This window comes from Artemia franciscana, chromosome 13, assembly GCF_032884065.1.
Source record: "Artemia franciscana chromosome 13, ASM3288406v1, whole genome shotgun sequence".
NCBI classification, from domain to species: domain Eukaryota; kingdom Metazoa; phylum Arthropoda; class Branchiopoda; order Anostraca; family Artemiidae; genus Artemia; species Artemia franciscana.
The window spans coordinates 6,309,763-6,330,499 of NC_088875.1; the positions used below are offsets into that span (position 1 = coordinate 6,309,763).

Sequence of the window (20,737 nt, forward strand, 5' to 3'; positions counted from 1 at the left end):
TTTCAAATCCTTTGAACAAAGTAGCTATTTAAATTTTTTATTGGAAGTGTTTTGGAAAATGCTGGGCGTGGGAGAAGGCTTAATTGCTCTCCAATCACTTTCGACTATTGAAAATGCCATTGGCCCTTTCAATTTCTATTCGAATGAGCCCTTTTTGAAGCTTCTACGACAACTTTTTCTATAAAAACCTTATATGCCCCAAAGCCATAATTTAAAACCTTTGGCTTGGGGGATGGGATGTCATCCTCAAAGCCATAATTTCCAGACCTTTCAACTGCGTCAAACAAAATGGCTATATAACAAATCAATACTAAATCAATGAGCTTGACTAAATCAATTCTTTTAAGGAAGGTAATTGGTACTAATGTTTTTAAGCTATTGTTGAAAAGATTGATACCATAATTATGGGGTATAATATCTTCAAAAGGAGAACAGAATATAGAAAATAGTTGGAAGAAAAAAACATAAAAGGTAGGTGGGGCTAAGGTCCTAGGTAAAGCATTATACTGAACTGCATGTATAAATGAAATTTGTTGTTCCGTCTTTGAAGAAATTAAACAAAAAATAAGTTTTTTTTAAATGAAAGTAAGGAGCAACACTAAAACTTAAAACGAACAGAAATTACTCCGTATATGAAAGGGGCTTTTCCTCCTCAACGCCCCGATCTTTACGCTAAAGAATTACTCTTTCTCTTAACTCTACATTTTAAAACGGTAAAAAAAATTTAGCGTAAAGAGCAGGGCGTGGAGGAGGAAAAGCCCCTTTCATATACGGAGTAATTTCTGTTCGTTTTAAGTTTTAATGTCGCTCCTTACTTTCATTTAAAAAACTTGTTTTTTTTTGTTTAATTTCTGGGCGTTGTTTGAATTAATGGATGTTTTGATCTTGGCTCTCCGCACATAAATAATTAAAACGAAATTTGCATATCAATTTTTTGGGCTAAATGGCTTTTTCATAGTTTTAATCGGAAGATTTTGAGAAAAAAAGCGAGGGAGAAGGTCTAGTTGCCCTCCAATTTTTGTATTACTTAAAAAGGCAACTATAACTTATAATTTTTTACGAACGTTTTCATAAGTAAAAAATATACGTAACTTACGAATTAAATTACGTAGCGAACTTCTATATTCGTATGTTTTTATTGCGTATATGAGGGGGCTCACCCCTCGTCGATACCTCGCTCTTTACATTAAAGCTTAAGTTTTGTCGCAGTTCCTTGTTTCCTGAGTCACAAAGGTCGTAGAATAAATAGTTGAAATTACTAAAAATACCTTACCGTAAAGAGCGAGGTATTACGAGAAGGTAAACTCTTCATATGCGTAATAATTTCTGTTCGTTTTAAATTTTAATGCTGCTTCTCACTTTCAGTAGAAAAAACTTTTCATATTTATTTTTTCATTGTTTTTTTAAATAATGCTGGAAAATCTTTCATTTATATGAAATATGAAAAAACTTTTCATATTTATTTTTTCATTGTTTTTTTAAATAATGCTGGAAAATCTTGCGACCCCTTCATTGAAATTATCTTCCCCCATGAGAAGTTTCTCCACGAAAATATCCTCCCACGTACCCCCCCCCCCCTCAACTCTCCCCCCAAACCAAGAGAATCCTTCTGAAAACGTCTGTACACTTCCCAGTGACCATTACTATATGCAAATACATGTCAAAGTTTGTAACTTGCAGGTCCTCCCACGGGGACTGCCGGGGAGTAAGTCGTCCCCAAAGACATAGTTATTAGGTTTTTTGACTATGGTGAATAAAATGGCTATCTCAGAATTTTGATTCGATTACTTTGGGGAAAAAATGAGCGTGGGAGGGGGCCTAGGTGCCCTCCAATTATTTTGGTCACTTAAAAAGGGTACTAGAACTTTTAATTTCCGTTAGAATGAGCCTTTTGCGATATTCTAGGACCACTGAGTCGATACGATCACCCCTGGAACAAAACAACAAAAAAACAAATAAACACGCATCCGTGTTTATTTGTTTATCCCTACAAAAATTCGACATTTTTTTAGATAGGGACTTGAAACTTCTACAATAAGGTTCTCTGATATGCTGAATCTGATGGTGGGATTTTCGTTAAGATCGTATGACTTTCAGGGGGTGTTTATCCCTATTCTCTAAACTTGTATATTTAAAATCAGCATTAAAATGCGATTCTTTTGATGTAACTATTGGTATCAAAGTTTCATTTTTTAGAGTTTCAGTTACTATTGAGCCAGGTCGCTCCTTACTACAGTTCGTTACCACGAACTGTTTGAAAGGTCATGAGAGCCTAAAAAAGCCCCGTGTCAGAAACAGAAAAAATTTGCTCTTTGAAAATCAGACAGCTACCCATGTTACAGTTATAAACGCCCTGTTGTACAGGCTCAGCTGAAAGGATAAATCTAGATGAAAATGAGATTCAGATGCTGATTTTCGTCGTGGAATATTAATGGAAAAATCACCAATCGAATCCCGATTCTTTTGCAGTTTTTGCAGTCCCATGACCTAGTTCTGATTCAGTAGCATTTCTTGTCGGAAGACCGCCAAAGCCTGTTACCTCTATTTTCTAATTTTTATCTCCTCTTTTGTAGTGAAGTTGATAGACTGCGAGGTAGACCATATAGTGGCCTCGCTATCCGGTCCCAATTCCCTTGCAAGCTGTTAGCAGAGACTGATTACTTTATTGCCGCTAAGCTTGAAAATCATGTATTAATGAACGTTTATTTGCGTCAGCCTGCAAGCTTTTGGGCAGGTTCCTTAAAAATGTTGCCTCTAAATCTAATACAGTCAGCGGAGATTTTAATGTAGATATAAACAAACACGATGTCTCCCAGATCACAAATCTTTTGGGGCTGCACTCCTCCGGACTATTGTGTATGGGCTAAGAATGACAATTTTTCATATATTGGGCCGATTTCCTCAACTTCTAACTTAGACCATGTTGTTGCTTCGTTTGGCAATCACGAGGTCCAAGTTTTACAATAAACTGTGCAGTGGCTATGCTCAAAGCCTTGTCACTAATTTCTTCATAGGAAGATATATCACTGAATAACTAATGGTTTGAAGAAAGTCAGGATCTGCTCTACAATAGATGGCGTTGGAGATTTATTTCGATATTAGCCCTCGTTTGCTCTCTTATAAATTATCTATACTGACTAGATTTTACAAGAAGGAATGATTTTAGCTATATGTATCTTGAATACTGGACTTTTGTTTTTCCACACATTGATGAAAAATAAATAGAAACACTACATATATCAAAATAACCGGAAATAACTAATGAAATTAAACTAAATATTTGATACAAGATTTTATTATTTCTTGGAAACTAAGTAATTCAAAATTTTATTTCACTGCGATTTCAATCAATAAATGACTTCTTATCCAACTCATTGATTACCAGATCGGCAACTCATTGATTACCAGTGTGCCCATTAGCTTACCGACTTCTGACAATACTTCTCCACCGATCTCTGACAATATATCTCCACCGACCTCTGACAATACTTCTCCACCGACCTCTGACAATATTTCTCCACCGACCTCTGATAATACTTCTCCACCGACCTCTGACAATATTTCTCCACCGACCTCTGACAATACTTCTCCACCGACCTCTGACAATATTTCTCCACCGACCTCTGACAATATTTCTTCCCCGACTTCTTTATGCTTTTTCATAGCCCAGCAAACTGATACTGCAGCGATAAAGGCTGGAATTCCAATGCTAAAATATTTATATACTGTATTCATTGCACGCTTTATAGATTATCACAGTAAAAGATGTACTGAATAAATGATCACTACAGCCCGAGGGATTCTAGATATATACCAAACATGACGTCAGATTCTTCATACTGATATGATAATTATACGATGACGTCATTTACATAAATAAAAAAATGTACATGCAGGTTACCAACCTAATGATGCAATATTAAAAATGATACTGTAAAATTCCAATGACGTCATGTACTAATCATAAACAGTCCAATAGCGCTCCCCCTGTAAAGAGTGAGGAACCCTTTTAAGTTACTTTGCATGGAAGGAGTCCAAAACTTGTTTCTATACATTTTTAAATTCTTGTGGGTCAGACAAAATTCAGGGGAGGGGGGAGGTGTAAGGGGTTTTGAACCTCCCCTCCTAGGATATGGCCTTGCTTACGAGAAAATAATGAAGAATGAACAAAAGTAATTCAGAAACAAAAATTCAAATGCCGTTGATTTCACCCAGGAGTAAATTTTAATTCGTTTTGCTTTGCAATTTGGACAAAAATGAAATCAACGAATGAGATTTACATCTTTTTTTGGTTCAGTTGATTTTTTTTGTCACCTGCTCATAATAAGCTTGTCCCTCATAATAAGCTCTTTGTCCCTCGCTTTTTTTCTCAAAATCTTCCGATTAAAACTATGAAAAAGCCATTTAGCCCAAAAAATTGATATGAAAAACATGCGGAACTGAATACTGGCATATTTACATAAGAAAATGAATTCATCATCATTCAGAGTTGAACATTTGTTTCCACCAATTACTTTAAAAATAATTAACTACATAAGTTTTGAGTTTTTTCGTAGGATTCGTATATCTGCGAGCCTAAAATGCCCAATCCTTTGCTAAAATAGTCATGCTTTGGGGATGGATGGATGGTGAGGTATTTGTTGAGCCTGTTAGACTGCCGTGTCTACACGCTTTCTGCAAAGCTTGTATCCTTCAGAATGAAGAAATCCAAACGAAATGTCCTCTGTGCAGGGTCATGTACACATTTGGTCGCAAAGATACCATTTTAACCGGCTGTATTCAAAATATTATCGAATCTGCTTACAATCAAAATGAAATGACCAGAACGGATGAACTTGTAGCCGCACGTAAAGACTTGAAAAGTCTGATGAAGGAGAGGAAGAAGAAAAAACGGAGAACTAAAATTCTAGAAGGGCTTTATTCTTGGGGTTTTTCATTTTTTGCCAGTATTTGCTACGTTATTTCTTCATCTGATACCAGTATATAGGACTTGTATCCTTTTTTTGGACCGTTTGAATAAAACTTCTATTTCAAAACTTCTATTAGATGCATTTTGGGTCATTACGACGTGTTTCTGTGTGCGGGGGGGGGGGGGCTGCTGCCCTCCGATCACCTTGATTCTTAGAAAGAACGCTAGAACTTCTGATTACCAATCGAATGAGCCCCTTCCGAAGTTTCTATGACAGCGCTTTCTATAAAAACCTTCTATACACCCGGGCATAACTTACAACCCTTGCCCTGAGGGCTAGGGGGATTTGTTACCCTCAAAGACAAAATTTCTGGACCTTTCAAATCCTTTGAACAAAATAGCTATTTAAATTTTTTATTGGAAGCGTTTTGGAAAATGCTGGGCGTGGGAGAAGGCTTAATTGCTCTCCAATCACTTTCGACTATTGAAAATGCCATTGGCCCTTTCAATTTCTATTCGAATGAGCCCTTTTTGAAGCTTCTACGACAACTTTTTCTATAAAAACCTTATATGCCCCAAAGTCATAATTTAAAACCTTTGGCTTGGGGGATGGGATGTCATCCTCAAAGCCATAATTTCCAGACCTTTCAACTGCGTCAAACAAAATGGCTATATAACAAATCAATACTAAATCAATGAGCTTGACTAAATCAATTCTTTTAAGGAAGGTAATTGGTACTAATGTTTTTAAGCTATTGTTGAAAAGATTGATACCATAATTATGGGGTATAATATCTTCAAAAGGAGAACAGAATATAGAAAATAGTTGGAAGAAAAAAACATAAAAGGTAGGTGGGGCTAAGGTCCTAGGTAAAGCATTATACTGAACTGCATGTATAAATGAAATTTGTTGTTCCGTCTTGGAAGAAATTAAACAAAAAATAAGTTTTTTTAAATGAAAGTAAGGAGCAACACTAAAACTTAAAACGAACAGAAATTACTCCGTATAAGAAAGGGGCTTTTCCTCCTCAACGCCCCGCTCTTTACGCTAAAGAATTACTCTTTCTCTTAACTCTACATTTTAAAACGGTAAAAAAAAATTAGCGTAAAGAGCAGGGCGTGGAGGAGGAAAAGCTCCTTTCATATACGGAGTAATTTTTGTTCGTTTTAAGTTTTAATGTCGCTCCTTACTTTCATTTAAAAAACTTGTTTTTTTTTTGTTTAATTTCTTGGCGTTGTTTTGAATTAATGCATGTTTTGATCTTGGCTCTCCGCACATAAATAATTAAAACGAAATTTGCATATCAATTTTTTGGGCTAAATGGCTTTTTCATAGTTTTAATCGGAAGATTTTGAGAAAAAAAGCGAGGGAGAAGGCCTAGTTGCCCTCCAATTTTTGTATTACTTAAAAAGGCAACTATAACTTATAATTTTTTACGAACGTTTTCATAAGTAAAAAATATACGTAACTTACGAATTAAATTACGTAGCGAACTTCTATATTCGTATGTTTTTATTGCGTATATGAGGGGGCTCACCCCTCGTCGATACCTCGCTCTTTACATTAAAGCTTAAGTTTTGTCGCAGTTCCTTAAGAATGTTTCCTGAGTCACAAAGGTCGTAGAATAAATAGTTGAAATTACTAAAAATACCTTACCGTAAAGAGCGAGGTATTACGAGAAGGTAAACTCTTCATATGCGTAATAATTTCTTTTCGTTTTAAATTTTAATGCTGCTTCTCACTTTCAGTAGAAAAAACTTTTCATATTTATTTTTTCATTGTTTTTTTAAATAATGCTGGAAAATCTTTCATTTATATGAAATATGAAAAAACTTTTCATATTTATTTTTTCATTGTTTTTTTAAATAATGCTGGAAAATCTTGCGACCCCTTCATTGAAATTATCTTCCCCCATGAGAAGTTTCTCCACGAAAATATCCTCCCACGTACCCCCCCCCCCCCTCAACTCTCCCCCCAAACCAAGAGAATCCTTCTGAAAACGTCTGTACACTTCCCAGTAACCATTACTATATGCAAATACATGTCAAAGTTTGTAACTTGCAGGTCCTCCCACGGGGACTGCCGTGGAGTAAGTCGTCCCCAAAGACATAGTTATTAGGTTTTTTGACTATGGTGAATAAAATGGCTATCTCAGAATTTTGATTCGATTACTTTGGGGAAAAAATGAGCGTGGGAGGGGGCCTAGGTGCCCTCCAATTATTTTGGTCACTTAAAAAGGGCACTAGAACTTTTAATTTCCGTTAGAATGAGCCTTTCGCGATATTCTAGGACCACTGAGTCGATACGATCACCCCTTGAACAAAACAACAAAAAAACAAATAAACACGCATCCGTGTTTATTTGTTTATCCCTACAAAAATTCGACATTTTTTTAGATAGGGACTTGAAACTTCTACAATAAGGTTCTCTGATATGCTGAATCTGATGGTGGGATTTTCGTTAAGATCGTATGACTTTCAGGGGGTGTTTATCCCTATTCTCTAAACTTGTATATTTAAAATCAGCATTAAAATGCGATTCTTTTGATGTAACTATTGGTATCAAAGTTTCATTTTTTAGAGTTTCAGTTACTATTGAGCCAGGTTGTCCTTACTACAGTTCGTTACCACGAACTGTTTGAAAGGTCATGAGAGCCTAAAAAAGCCCCGTGTCAAAAACAGAAAAAATTTGCTCTTTGAAAATCAGACAGTTACCCATGTTACAGTTATAAACGCCCTGTTGTACAGGCTCAGCTGAAAGGATAAATCTATATGAAAATGAGATTCAGATGCTGATTTTCGTCGTGGAATATTAATGGAAAAAATCACCAATCGAATCCCGATTCTTTTGCAGTTTTTGCAGTCCCATGACCTAGTTCTGATTCAGTAGCATTTCTTGTCGGAAGACCGCCAAAGCCTGTTACCTCTATTTTCTAATTTTTATCTCCTCTTTTGTAGTGAAGTTGATAGACTGCGAGGTAGACCATATAGTGGCCTCGCTATCCGGTCCCAATTCCCTTGCAAGCTGTTAGCAGAGACTGATTACTTTATTGCCGCTAAGCTTGAAAATCATGTATTAATGAACGCTTATTTGCGTCAGCCTGCAAGCTTTTGGGCAGGTTCCTTAAAAATGTTGCCTCTAAATCTAATACAGTCAGCGGAGATTTTAATGTAGATATAAACAAACACAATGTCTCCCAGATCACAAATCTTTTGGGGCTGCACTCCTCCGGACTATTGTGTATGGGCTAAGAATGACAATTTTTCATATATTGGGCCGATTTCCTCAACTTCTAACTTAGACCATGTTGTTGCTTCGTTTGGCAATCACGAGGTCCAAGTTTTACAATAAACTGTGCAGTGGCTATGCTCAAAGCCTTGTCACTAATTTCTTCATAGGAAGATATATCACTGAATAACTAATGGTTTGAAGAAAGTCAGGATCTGCTCTACAATAGATGGCGTTGGAGATTTATTTCGATATTAGCCCTCGTTTGCTCTCTTATAAATTATCTATACTGACTAGATTTTACAAGAAGGAATGATTTTAGCTATATGTATCTTGAATACTGGACTTTTGTTTTTCCACACATTGATGAAAAATAAATAGAAACACTACATATATCAAAATAACCGGAAATAACTAATGAAATTAAACTAAATATTTGATACAAGATTTTATTATTTCTTGGAAACTAAGTAATTCAAAATTTTATTTCACTGCGATTTCAATCAATAAATGGCTTCTTATCCAACTCATTGATTACCAGATCGGCAACTCATTGATTACCAGTGTGCCCATTAGCTTACCGACTTCTGACAATACTTCTCCACCGATCTCTGACAATATATCTCCACCGACCTCTGACAATACTTCTCCACCGACCTCTGACAATATTTCTCCACCGACCTCTGATAATACTTCTCCACCGACCTCTGACAATATTTCTCCACCGACCTCTGACAATACTTCTCCACCGACCTCTGACAATATTTCTCCACCGACCTCTGACAATATTTCTTCCCCGACTTCTTTATGCTTTTTTATAGCCCAGCAAACTGATACTGCAGCGATAAAGGCTGGAATTCCAATGCTAAAATATTTATATACTGTATTCATTGCACGCTTTATAGATTATCACAGTAAAAGATGTACTGAATTAATGATCACTACAGCCCGAGGGATTCTAGATATATACCAAACATGACGTCACATTCTTCATACTGATATGATAATTATACGATGACGTCATTTACATAAATAAAAAAATGTACATGCAGGTTACCAACCTAATGATGCAATATTAAAAATGATACTGTAAAATTCCAATGACGTCATGTACTAATCATAAACAGTCCAATAGCGCTCCCCCTGTAAAGAGTGAGGAACCCTTTTAAGTTACTTTGCATGGAAGGAGTCCAAAACTTGTTTCTATACATTTTTAAATTCTTGTGGGTCAGACAAAATTCAGGGGAGGGGGGAGGTGTAAGGGGTTTTGAACCTCCCCTCCTAGGATATGGCCTTGCTTACGAGAAAATAATGAAGAATGAACAAAAGTAATTCAGAAACAAAAATTCAAATGCCGTTGATTTCACCCAGGAGTAAATTTTAATTCGTTTTGCTTTGCAATTTGGACAAAAATGAAATCAACGAATGAGATTTACATCTTTTTTTGGTTCAGTTGATTTTTTTTGTCACCTGCTCATAATAAGCTTGTCCCTCATAATAAGCTCTTTGTCCCTCGCTTTTTTTCTCAAAATCTTCCGATTAAAACTATGAAAAAGCCATTTAGCCCAAAAAATTGATATGAAAAACATGCGGAACTGAATACTGGCATATTTACATAAGAAAATGAATTCATCATCATTCTGAGTTGAACATTTGTTTCCACCAATTGCTTTAAAAATAATTAACTACATAAGTTTTGAGTTTTTCGTAGGATTCGTATATCTGCGAGCCTAAAATGCCCAATCCTTTGCTAAAGTAGTCATGCTTTGGGGATGGATGGATGGTGAGGTATTTGTTGAGCCTGTTAGACTGCCGTGTCTACACGCTTTCTGCAAAGCTTGTATCCTTCAGAATGAAGAAATCCAAACGAAATGTCCTCTGTGCAGGGTCATGTACACATTTGGTCGCAAAGATACCATTTTAACCGGCTGTATTCAAAATATTATCGAATCTGCTTACAATCAAAATGAAATGACCAGAAGGGATGAACTTGTAGCCGCACGTAAAGACTTGAAAAGTCTGATGAAGGAGAGGAAGAAGAAAAAACGGAGAACTAAAATTCTAGAAGGGCTTTATTCTTGGGGTTTTTCATTTTTTGCCAGTATTTGCTACGTTATTTCTTCATCTGATACCAGTATATAGGACTTGTATCCTTTTTTTGGACCGTTTGAATAAAACTTATATTTCAAAACTTCTATTAGATGCATTTTGGGTCATTACGACGTGTTTCTGTGTGCGGGGGGGGGCTGCTGCCCTCCGATCACCTTGATTCTTAGAAAGAACGCTAGAACTTCTGATTACCAATCGAATGAGCCCCTTCCGAAGTTTCTATGACAGCGCTTTCTATAAAAACCTTCTATACACCCGGGCATAACTTACAACCCTTGCCCTGAGGGCTAGGGGGATTTGTTACCCTCAAAGACAAAATTTCTGGACCTTTCAAATCCTTTGAACAAAATAGCTATTTAAATTTTTTATTGGAAGCGTTTTGGAAAATGCTGGGCGTGGGAGAAGGCTTAATTGCTCTCCAATCACTTTCGACTATTGAAAATGCCATTGGCCCTTTCAATTTCTATTCGAATGAGCCCTTTTTGAAGCTTCTACGACAAACTTTTTCTATAAAAACCTTATATGCCCCAAAGTCATAATTTAAAACCTTTGGCTTGGGGGATGGGATGTCATCCTCAAAGCCATAATTTCCAGACCTTTCAACTGCGTCAAACAAAATGGCTATATAACAAATCAATACTAAATCAATGAGCTTGACTAAATCAATTCTTTTAAGGAAGGTAATTGGTACTAATGTTTTTAAGCTATTGTTGAAAAGATTGATACCATAATTATGGGGTATAATATCTTCAAAAGGAGAACAGAATATAGAAAATAGTTGGAAGAAAAAAGCATAAAAGGTAGGTGGGGCTAAGGTCCTAGGTAAAGCATTATACTGAACTGCATGTATAAATGAAATTTGTTGTTCCGTCTTGGAAGAAATTAAACAAAAAATAAGTTTTTTTAAATGAAAGTAAGGAGCAACACTAAAACTTAAAACGAACAGATATTACTCCGTATAAGAAAGGGGCTTTTCCTCCTCAACGCCCCGCTCTTTACGCTAAAGAATTACTCTTTCTCTTAACTCTACATTTTAAAACGGTAAAAAAAATTAGCGTAAAGAGCAGGGCGTGGAGGAGGAAAAGCTCCTTTCATATACGGAGTAATTTCTGTTCGTTTTAAGTTTTAATGTCGCTCCTTACTTTCATTTAAAAAACTTGTTTTTTTTGTTTAATTTCTTGGCGTTGTTTTGAATTAATGCATGTTTTGATCTTGGCTCTCCGCACATAAATAATTAAAACGAAATTTGCATATCAATTTTTTGGGCTAAATGGCTTTTTCATAGTTTTAATCGGAAGATTTTGAGAAAAAAAGCGAGGGAGAAGGCCTAGTTGCCCTCCAATTTTTGTATTACTTAAAAAGGCAACTATAACTTATAATTTTTTACGAACGTTTTCATAAGTAAAAAATATACGTAACTTACGAATTAAATTACGTAGCGAACTTCTATATTCGTATGTTTTTATTGCATATATGAGGGGGCTCACCCCTCGTCGATACCTCGCTCTTTACATTAAAGCTTAAGTTTTGTCCCAGTTCCTTAAGAATGTTTCCTGAGTCGCAAAGGTCGTAGAATAAATAGTTGAAATTACTAAAAATACCTTACCGTAAAGAGCGAGGTATTACGAGAAGGTAAACCCTTCATATGCGTAATAATTTCTGTTCGTTTTAAGTTTTAATGCTGCTTCTCACTTTCAGTAGAAAAAACTTTTCATATTTATTTTTTCATTGTTTTTTTAAATAATGCTGGAAAATCTTGCGCCCCCTTCATTGAAATTATCTTCCCCCATGAGAAGTTTCTCCACGGAAATATCCTCCCACGTACCCCCCCAACTCTCCCCCCAAACCAAGACAATCCCTCTGAAAACGTCTGTGCACTTCCCAGTAACCATTACTATATGCAAATACATGTCAAAGTTTGTAACTTGCAGCCCCTCCCACGGGGACTGCGGGGGAGTAAGTCGTCCCCAAAGACATAGTTATTAGGTTTTTTGACTATGGTGAATAAAATGGCTATCTCAGAATTTTGATTCGATTACTTTGGGGAAAAAATGAGCGTGGGAGGGGGCCTAGGTGCCCTCCAATTATTTTGGTCACTTAAAAAGGGCACTAGAACTTTTAATTTCCTTTCGCGATATTCTAGGACCACTGAGTCGATACGATCACCCCTGGAACAAAACAACACAAAAACAAATAAACACGCATCCGTGTTTATTTGTTTATCCCTACAAAAATTCCACATTTTTGTAGATAGGGACTTGAAACTTCTACAATAAGGTTCTCTGATATGCTGAATCTGATGGTGTGATTTTCGTTAAGCTTTTGGGCAGGTTTCTTGAAAAAGTTGCCTCTAAATCTAATACAGTCAGCGGAGATTTTAATGTAGATATAAACAAACACAATGTCTCCCAGATCACAAATCTTTTGGGGCTGCACTCCTCCGGACTATTGTGTATGGGCTAAGAATGACAATTTTTCATATATTGGGCCGATTTCCTCAACTTCTAACTTAGGCCATGTTGTTGCTTCGTTTGCCAATCACGAGGTCCAAGTTTTAAAAGAAGGATTCTACTGGGACCACCTTCCTATCTCTAATTGCTTTTACTCAACCCCACCTATGACTCAAAATACAGAATCGGATATATTTTCCTACCTAGATTGGAAAATGTGTCAAGTGAGTCTTTCAGTAAAGTCTGTAACCAGATTCTTTGCAAAATCAAAGTGCCGATCAATCCTTTATGTGATTAAATTAAAAAAAAAAACAAGTTTTTTTTAACTGAAAGTAAGGTGCGACATTAAAACTTAAAGTGAAGAGAATTTACATCGTAAATGAAAGGGTCTGCTCCCTGATCAACGCTCCGCTCTTTACGCTAAATTTTAACTCTTTCTCTCAACTCTACTTTTTAAAACAGTACAAACTTCTATTTTAAAATTCTATGACTTTTAGAGGGTGTTTTCCCCTATTTTCTATAATAAGGCAAATTTTATCAGGCTCTTGACTTTTGATGGGTAATATTAAACTTGATGAAACTATATATTTAAAATCAGCATTAAAACACAATTCTTTTGATGTAGCTATTGGTATCAAAATTCCGTTTCTTAGAGTTTTGGTTACTATTGAGCCGTGTCGCTCCTTACTACAGTTTGTTACCACGAACTGTTTGATATTGTTGTGCTGCTACAAAGTGAAAAGAACACCTCAGTTGACCTAAGGAGAATAATAGAAGTAATTAGCCATATTAGACCTCTAATAATTATCAGAAAAACCCTTTTATTTCAAATCTACAACAAAAAGAAAGATTTAGAATAATCGTTTTGCTAAATCACTTAACTTTTTAAAGGATTAAGACTAAAAAGCCTAAGCCAGGACTTCTTTAAAGTACCAAGGACAGTGACAATGAAATCTGATTGTTTGAATTGGTTAAATGGAACTTACACACCCAAATCTATTTAAAAAAAACTTCAAAAAATCGGGGGTTCAATTTTAATGATAAAGATCTCATATGCAGTTATACGGTTTTTGCTATAGCAAGCACCACATTAAAAAAAAAAAAATTGTGAGAAAATTTTTCCAAACATCAAATTTCATTAAGATCTGTTCACCAGTTCGTAAGTTAAAAATACCTGATTTTTCTAATTTTTTCCCAGATGGTCCAATCAGGGAAACGATAATTTGACAATTTCTAGATTTGAGACAAAAGGGTTTTTCTGTTAATTATTAGAGGTCTAATATGGCTAATTACTTCTATTATTCTCCCTAGGTCAACTGAGAATTTCGATACCAATGAAATGAGTAGTTTTCCAGTCGAGTGGTGGTCTGGAAAAACTATGATAAGTTGAATAGCAAAGAAAGTGGCTAGGAAAGATAAAATATAGGGAAGATAAGACTGCTTGAAGCCTATGTAGAATACAAGATTGAATGCAGTCAGGATCAAAATATTTAATACTTCTAAGAGACGTTAGCTCCCTGATAATCACTGAATACATAATTAAAATTGGCTCCATTTTAAGGAATATGTCATATATAGAAGGTAGGGGGAAAATGCTACCAGAATCATAAAAGACAGAGACTTTCTCTTCAACTCTTTGATTTGGCTAGCTGCATTGTTATAAAAAGACTTGTAGACGTGACAATTTTCTGTTTGTTTTTTCTATGACGTTAAAAAATTATGCAAGAAAGCTTTACACTTTTCTTAGAAGAAAAGTGAACTGTTTTTTGTTTATTAGTCTACAAGTTTCAGCAGTGACAAAACATAATCTTTAAGGAAATAAATAAGAAAGATAATGAAAACCAGAAAGATATTACAAAGGCAATATCCTGTAGGCATTGGTGGAAAGAGGAGAGAATGGGACTGGAATGCAGATATACTGAAAATAACTGAAAAATTACTATTTCCCACCAATAAAAAAGAAAAAAAAGTAAGTAAGACGGCACTAGACCCTTAAGGTCCAAGCCGGCGGTTCTGATCTCCGTTTCATGGCCTTTCAGCCAGGAAGTGCAATCCCCCATTCTTACCGAGCAGGATGCTCGGTATCTATATTTTAACAGAACTTCCTGAAACTTGTAGAGGCAAAGTAATTGCCGTAATTACCTTGTAATTGCCGTTACCAGACCAAGTCATCTAGTGCAATTAATGAAATAATTATAATATTTTTTATACCTATATTGAACCCCTTTGCTCGGAGTTCCATTTTAAAGCTTAAGTTAGCTCCCAACTGCTTTAATTGCCAAGATTGCCAATTAGAAAATAGAGGTAACAGGCTTTGGCGGTCTTCCGACAAGAAATGCTACTGAATCAGAACTAGGTCATGGGACTGCAAAAACTGCAAAAGAATCGGGATTCGATTGGTGACTTTTCCATTAATATTCCACGACGAAAATCAGCATCTGAATCTCATTTTCATCTAGATTTATCCTTTCAGCTGAGCCTGTACAACAGGGCGTTTGTAACTGTAACATGGGTAGCTGTCTGATTTTCAAAGAGCAAATTTTTTCTGTTTCTGGCACGGGGCTTTTTTAAGCTCTCATGACCTTTCAAACAGTTCGTGGTAACGAACTGAAGTAAGGAGCGACCCGGCTCAATAGTAACTGAAACTCTAAAAAATGAAACTTTGATACCAATAGTTACATCAAAAGAATCGCATTTTAATGCTGATTTTAAATATGCAAGTTTAGAGAATAGGGATAAACACCCCCTAAAAGTCATACGATCTTAACGAAAATCACACCATCAGATTCAGCATATCAGAGAACCTTATTGTAGAAGTTTCAAGTCCCTATCTACAAAAATGTGGACTTTTTGTAGGGAAATGTGGACACGGATGCGTGTTTATTTGTTTTTTTGTTGTTTTGTTCCAGGGGTGATCGTATCGACTCAGTGGTCCTAGAATATCGCGAAAGGCTCATTCTAAAGGAAATTAAAAGTTCTAGTGCCCTTTTTAAGTGACCAAAATAATTAGAGGGCACCTAGGCCCCCTCCCACGCTCATTTTTTCCCGAAAGTAATCGAATCAAAATTCTGAGATAGCCATTTTATTCACCATAGTCAAAAAACCTAAGAACTATGTCTTTGGGGACGACTTACTCCCCCGCAGTCCCCGTGGGAGGGGCTGCAAGTTACAAACTTTGACATGTATTTGCATATAGTAATGGTTACTGGGAAGTGTACATACGTTTTCAGAGGGATTCTCTTGGTTTGGGAGGAGAGTTGAGGGGGGGTACGTGGGAGGATATTTCCGTGGAGAAACTTCTCATGGGGGAAGATAATTTCAATCAAGATTTTCCAGCATTATTTAAAAAAACAATGAAAAAATAAATATGAAAAGTTCCACATTCTCTACTAAACGCTATCTGGAAGAAGAGTACCCCATCTTACATTTGACAAATTTCATTTATACATGCAGTTCAGTATAATGCTTTACCTAGGACCTTAGCCCCACCTACCTTTTATGCTTTTTTTCTTCCAACTATTTTCTATATTCTGTTCTCCTTTTGAAGATATTATACCCCATAATTATGGTATCAATCTTTTCAACAATAGCTTAAAAGCATTAGTACCAATTACCTTCCTTAAAAGAATTGATTTAGTCAAGCTTTTTGATTTAGTATTGATTTGTTATATAGCCATTTTGTTTGACGCAGTTGAAAGGTCTGGAAATTATGGCTTTGAGGATGACATCCCATCCCCCAAGCCAAAGGTTTTAAATTATGACTTTGGGGCATATAAGGTTCTTATAGAAAAAGTTGTCGTAGAAGCTTCAAAAAGGGCTCATTCGAATGGAAATTGAAAGGGCCAATGGCATTTTCAATAGTCAAAAGTGATTGGAGAGCAATTAAGCCTTCTCCCACGCCCAGCATTTTCCAAAACGCTTCCAATAAAAAATTTAAGTAGCTATTTTGTTCAAAGGATTTGAAAGGTCCAGAAATTTTGTCTTTGAGGATAACAAATCCCCCTAGCCCTCAGGGCAAGGGTTGTAAGTTATGCCCGGGTGTATAGAAGGTTTTTATAGAAAGCGCTGTCATAGAAACTTCGGAAGGGGCTCATTCGATTGGTAATCAGAAGTTATAGCGTTCTTTCTAAGAATCAAGGTGATCGGAGGGCAGCAGCCCCCTCCCCCCGCACACAGAAACACGTCGTAATGTCCCTAAATGTACCTAATAGAAGTTTTGAAATAGCAATTTTATTCAAACGGTCTAAAAAAAGGATACTAGTCCTAAATACTGGTATCAAATGAAGAAATAACGTAGCAAATACTGGCACAAAAAGAAAAAACCCCAAGAATAAAGCCCTTCTAGAATTTTAGTTCTCCGTTTTTCTTCTTCCTCTCCTTCATCAGACTTTTCAAGTCTTTACGTGCGGCTACAAGTTCATCCCTTTTGGTCATTTAATTTTGATCATCAGACTTTTCAAGTCTTTACGTGCGGCTACAAGTTCATCCCTTTTGGTCATTTAATTTTGATTGTAAGCAGATTCGATAATATTTTGAATACAGCCGGCTAAAATGGTATCTTTGCGACCAAATGTGTACGTGACCCTGCACAGAGGACATTTCGTTTGGATTTCTTCATTCTGAAGGATACAAGCTTCGCAGAAAGCGTGTAGACACGGCAGTCTAACAGGCTCAACAAATACCTCACCACCCATCCATCCCCAAAGCATGACTATTTTAGCAAAGGATTGGGCATTTTAGGCTCGCAGATATACGAATCCTATGAAAAAAACTCAAAACTTATATAGTTAATTATTTTTAAAGTAATTGGTGGAAACAAACGTTCAACTATTGCAGACTGACAATTAGATTGCTAAGCCTTTCATTACCAAAGGCTTTGTATGGATATGTTTTATATGTTTCATTGTGTTAAAGATGTCACTGGAAGAGTGAGAGTCAAACCAGTAATGGTTTTAAGTTCATTGAAGGGCCTTGGCAGCTTGGAACAAACTCCAAAAATATCAGACAAGCATATTTTTCGTTTCCTCCGTTTTTTGTTGTATCTTCCTCCCTGGTACAAGAACAGTAATATGGTAACAAATTTCGGGGCTCCAGATTTATTAAATAAACTTAAAGTGTTACACCAGAAATTGTCCGACTCGATACATTTTACTATTAACCCTTTTCATGATCTTCTAAAATGTTTTCTACAGTAATTTAATGTGTTATCAAAAGTTGTTTTTTTTTTGTTTTTTTTTGTGATTTTTTTTCTGTGTTTTTGTTTTTATACTCCGCTGTTTCAAGTGAGTCACAAATAAATTATTATTATATCAGCACTGAATGAACAAGTAATTTTGCTTTCGAATTTGTGAGAAAAAGTCTAGACTTTTGATGCCTGATGTTGAATAGAAACTGTATAAATTTGGTATTGTCTTGTTCGAAAGTAAACGAAATGATTCTTTGTTCAGTACAGTCAAATTTCTGCAGAGGCTGACGTTTTCCTTGAAGTATGCGTCAATGTTCCTGATGAATCAATCAGTGAGAGAATTGAAAAGACTAACTTTGTCACACCGATGGTCAGCGCAACTTTCAATGCCTCTGCTACCCAGAGAGGATAGAACAAATTAATTCACAAGGCTTTGAGAAGGCATGTCTTGCCTTGGTTGCTGAGAGGTGTTTTCTTTGGCTGATATTCCCATTGAAGATGCTATTGTGTTTTTTTTCCATTGACCCATATCAGCCAAAATTTGTCTGTTTAACAGTACAGCAAGGTTTCTTTAGTTGCTAGGATCAGTTCAAAAGCTTTCAAGTTGTCAATCCGTGGATTTTGTTGCTTACAGGAAGCTGAATTGGTCTAGCAAAACGTTTTTCCATCACAACCAAGGAACATAGAAATGGTATAGTAAAACTCAATCCCTTAAACCTCAGCTGCAAGTCCAGTATTGGATTGCTGTTGAGAAGGCACATCAGTTTGCTTAATGATTGGTTTTATTTGTTGCGTTATCTTGCTAACAGACTTATACCAATATCCCCCATCTAGGGTCTACCAGATTCTCTAATTCGGGAAACTCCAGCCCAAGTTCGTTTTGAGCTCTGATAAATAAACCTTGACATGTAGAACTTCTGGTTAAAAACATGTGAATTGACTGCAGTCCTTCAAAAAATTCAACAAGTTTCTGTTTTTTTTTTATTGGATTAGTACCAAATTCAGCCTATGTGCGTGGCAATGGATGTACACTACTTGTACTGGTAAACATTGTTACCTGACTTTGGTTGTATGTCATTTAATGATCCTTAATGATCCACTCATCAGTGAAGTTTCATTGCAATGCTGAGCAACCTCTTTCTCTATTTTCTTCACAATATATTGTATTTTCTTCAGCCATAATTCTGAGCTCTTTCGTCAATTTCTTATACCACTTCCCGTAAAAGGTCTGGGAAGTTTCAAAATGCCCTTGGCCTCCGGTATTTTTTTTTATCTGATCTATATATTCTGTTTCTTCGAACTTAAAAATTAGTATTGTTAAATTGTTCTATTTTATTAGACTATTTAGTTTAGTTGATCCTACTTATTACACTCACAGGCAGGTTTTAGTAAAAGAAAAGAAAGACGAATATTTTTGATTTTGTCTCTTTCATCCGCTTTAAACTGTTGGGATAATTATTTTGCCAAAGGGTGCCTCCAGTTTTGGTAATTTTGGCACTAGATGGCCTCCAATTTTGGCACTAGATGGCCTCCAATTTTGGCACTAGATGGCCTCCAATTTTGGCACTAGATGGCCAAAAGTAAAGTAAAATAACCTTACCTTGATTGGTTTGAAACTTGCACCTTTAAGGACCTTAATGTTAAAAACAAATTATAGTTAGGACTTTTTATCCTTCAATTATTTGAAACTTATATCTATAAGTCCCTCTGCCAAAACCGTCCCTATTTATAAGTCTAATTACAGGAAGGGCACGAGCCCTGAAAGATGGGGCCCAAACTTGGGGCAAAAAAATTTTTTTTTCTTCTCTGAATGGCTTGAAACTTCTATTCTCAACTCCTTGGGTCCAGAAAAGCGAGTGAATATCTTAAAAATTGAACCAATTTGTTCTTTGAGTCATGATCAGACAGCTTTTGCAATAAAATATTGATTTCTTTTTCCAGACGAAGTAAGCACACTGTTGTTTCTTACAAAGATGCTATCTATGTATTTGGAGGGGACAATGGAAAAACCATGCTTAATGATCTACTCAGATTTGATGTCAAGGAAAAGTCATGGGGAAGGGCCTTTGCCACAGGTACTGCTCCTGCACCTAGGTACCATCATTCTGCTGTGGTAAGTTCTATTTCTTTGGATATGTTTGATTACTTTTTTTTAATTTTTAAGCAAACACTAATGTTTATAATTTGGATTGGCCTTTGCGACAGGTACTGCTCCTGCACCGAGGTACCATCATTCTGCTGTGGTAAGTTCTATTTCTTTGGATATGTTTGATTACTTTTTTTTAATTTTTAAGCAAACACTAATGTTTATAATTTGGATTGGCCTTTGCGACAGGTACTGCTCCTGCACCTAGGTACCATCATTCTGCTGTGGTAAGTTCTATTTCTTTGGATATGTTTGATTACTTTTTTTTTATTTTTAAGTCAAACACTAATGTTTATAATTTGGATTGGCCTTTGCGACAGGTACTGCTCCTGCACCTAGGTACCATCATTCTGCTGTGGTAAGTTCTATTTCTTTGGATATGTTTGATTACTTTTTTTTTATTTTTAAGCAAACACTAATGTTTATAATTTGGATTGGCCTTTGCGACAGGTACTGCTCCTGCACCGAGGTACCATCATTCTGCTGTGGTAAGTTCTATTTCTTTGGATATGTTTGATTACTTTTTTTTTAATTTTTAAGTCAAACACTAATGTTTATAATTTGGATCTAACTCTTCTTTCGGTTATATTTACTATTTTCCAACTTTACTCCCAAATCTTCTAACCAAATCTATCTTTTGAAACTAGTAACACCACTACCTGTCTTGAAATACCGGTTTTTTCAGCTGTTGTGGATTTGGAAACACTGA

General features: G+C 36.0%; 1 protein-coding gene across 3 annotated transcripts in view; it reads left to right on the plus strand.

The window, feature by feature from the left end:
• Positions 1-20,737, plus strand: part of LOC136034446 (leucine-zipper-like transcriptional regulator 1) — a 187,701-nt gene that overhangs the window by 28,720 nt on the left and 138,244 nt on the right. Inside the window, exon 2 of one of the 3 annotated variants that reach the window (XM_065715626.1) lies at positions 19,824-19,995. In XM_065715626.1, the coding sequence (XP_065571698.1) occupies positions 19,824-19,995 (172 nt within the window). Of the gene's footprint in view, positions 1-19,823; positions 19,996-20,311; positions 20,387-20,447; positions 20,517-20,737 lie in introns of those variants that run through there. The other 2 variants (XM_065715627.1, XM_065715628.1) reach the window with 2 other exon arrangements.